The following is a 1,875-nucleotide window of genomic DNA, read 5'->3' as shown; positions in this document are numbered from 1 at the left end:
CCAGCCTGACCAACATGGTGAAACCCTGTCTCTACTAAAAATACAAAAATTAGCCGAGCTTGGTGGCACGTGCCTGTAATCCCAGCTACTCAGGAGGCCGAGGCAGGAGAATCGCTTGAACCTGGGAAGCAGAGATTGCAGTGAGTCGAGATCGTGCCACTGCACTCCAGCCCAAGCGACAGTGGGAGACTCCGTCTTTAAAAAAAAAAAAAAGACTCACCCAGCCCGGTTCTACTATGGGAAAGACCAGGATGTCCAGGCCAAAGGAGACCAGGCTTTGCAAAAAAATCAATGGAAAAGGGTTTGGTTATTCTGGTGTCCATTAAGTAATCACTGAATAATAATTTTATGATTTTCATTGAACAATACAAGAAAATATCCTGCAAACAGTAACATCTTGGCAAAAAAGAAATCGATGCTGTTCAATTACATCTACAAGCTTCTTCCTCTCCTGAAGATAATTTTTTTTTCACGCTTGACTTCTTCCTGAGAGATGATAGTAAATAAATTCACAGCTTTCTTTTTTACATCTATCCTATGACGTGAGAACACAGAATTCTTCTTAGCTGTTCATACACTTTAGATTTAATAATCTCAACGAGGATCAGACAACTTTGCATTAAAGTTTCGTGCCTTACGTGAAAGTATCCTACTCTATATTTTATTGTCAGTCAGAAATTCTTTAAAAATAATACCTAGGTAACATGACATATAACCAGTTCGAGTTTGGTGCATGAGTTTCTTCACATTTCATTTCCTTTTCCTTCCGGATTCTAAACACAAGGCACTCTAAATTTGGATTTCCGAAAGTCCCCTCCTTTGCATGAGTTCCTCGTGTATTAACTGGAATTGAAGAGGAAATGTCAATTTACAGTGAGAAGCGGGGCTGAAGTGCAACATCGAGTGCTTGGCTGAAGGGGCCTTATCTATTACTTTTTGAATGTACTAAACAAATGTTACAAGGCTCTACTACTTGCAGAGGATAGCCAGAAAGAAAAACCAAGCAAAGATTTGAAGGAGGGGCCACAAAACCATAGCACATTCGGGTAATAACTCTAAAATCCACTCCAAAGGGCAAACTGCTTAATAAAGCAGTTCTTGATTTCCCATCCAGTGGTTCACGTCCCCCCTCTCTAAGTAGCTTTGAAAGCGCAGGAAGATGGGAACGTTTCTGAACACGTTCATGCCCACACGCCCCGGGGTCGAAGCCCGGGCAGGGTCCGCGGTTCTGCTAAACCCGGAAGCTGCACACGCCGTGCCGTTAACCCACTGCCAGGTGCAGAGGGTAAGAAGTCAAGGGTGGCCCGCTGGAGGTGGGCGGGCAGGGCGAGGAGAAACATGGGGCGAACCCGAGGCCTCGCCGCCTTCCGCGGTGTAGCCCGCCAGCGTCTGATCCTGGACAGTGCGCACAGGTGAACACACCTTGCTGTGCCCTGAGACCGTGCCGAGAGAGGCAAGGGGCGAGGAAAACGCAGGGAACTGGGGGTGGGGCCGGCAACTGCGCTTCAGAGGCTATAGAGAAGGAGAGTGGAAGAAGAGCTGGGGTTGTCCGGACTAGGCAGGCGTCATCTTCCTCGCCCCCGGAGCGAACAGACCGCTGTGGCAAGAGGAAGAGCAACGGGAAGAGGTTCGCGCTGCGGCGAAACCTGGCGGCAGCGCCTCCGCGCCGCAGAAGTGGATTCGGGCCCCGCTGCGGCCCAAGGGCACCCCTCTCTTCCCGCTTTTCTGCGGCCGCCGGGGAGGTAGGGCGGGGGACCACTCACCTCGGGCCTCCGCTTCGCCAGCACCCAGGCCGTCTCCAGCTCCAAACACGTCAATGGCTCACGCAGCAGGACCTTAAGTAGCGCGCATCCGAACTTGCTGCCCCCGCTCCCC

General features: G+C 50.4%; 1 protein-coding gene across 8 annotated transcripts in view; it reads right to left on the bottom strand.

The window, feature by feature from the left end:
- Positions 1-1,859, bottom strand: part of CHCHD7 (coiled-coil-helix-coiled-coil-helix domain containing 7) — a 7,184-nt gene extending 5,325 nt beyond the window's left edge. For 3 of the 8 annotated variants that reach the window (XM_011997578.1, XM_011997577.1, XM_011997576.1), the window contains exons 1-2: positions 1,764-1,806; positions 696-843 (exon numbers count right to left, since the gene is read on the bottom strand). In XM_011997578.1, coding sequence (XP_011852968.1) covers positions 696-754 — 59 coding nt within the window. In that variant the 5' untranslated portion in view covers positions 755-843; positions 1,764-1,806. Of the gene's footprint in view, positions 1-695; positions 844-1,763 lie in introns of those variants that run through there. The other 5 variants (XM_011997575.1, XM_011997571.1, XM_011997574.1 and 2 more) reach the window with 4 other exon arrangements.
- Positions 1,860-1,875: the final 16 nt, after the last annotated feature.

Source organism: Mandrillus leucophaeus, unplaced genomic scaffold, assembly GCF_000951045.1.
Source record: "Mandrillus leucophaeus isolate KB7577 unplaced genomic scaffold, Mleu.le_1.0 Scaffold542, whole genome shotgun sequence".
NCBI lineage: Eukaryota > Metazoa > Chordata > Mammalia > Primates > Cercopithecidae > Mandrillus > Mandrillus leucophaeus.
Note: the sequence above shows the minus strand (reverse complement) of the source record. Positions and strands in the feature narration are given on the sequence as shown.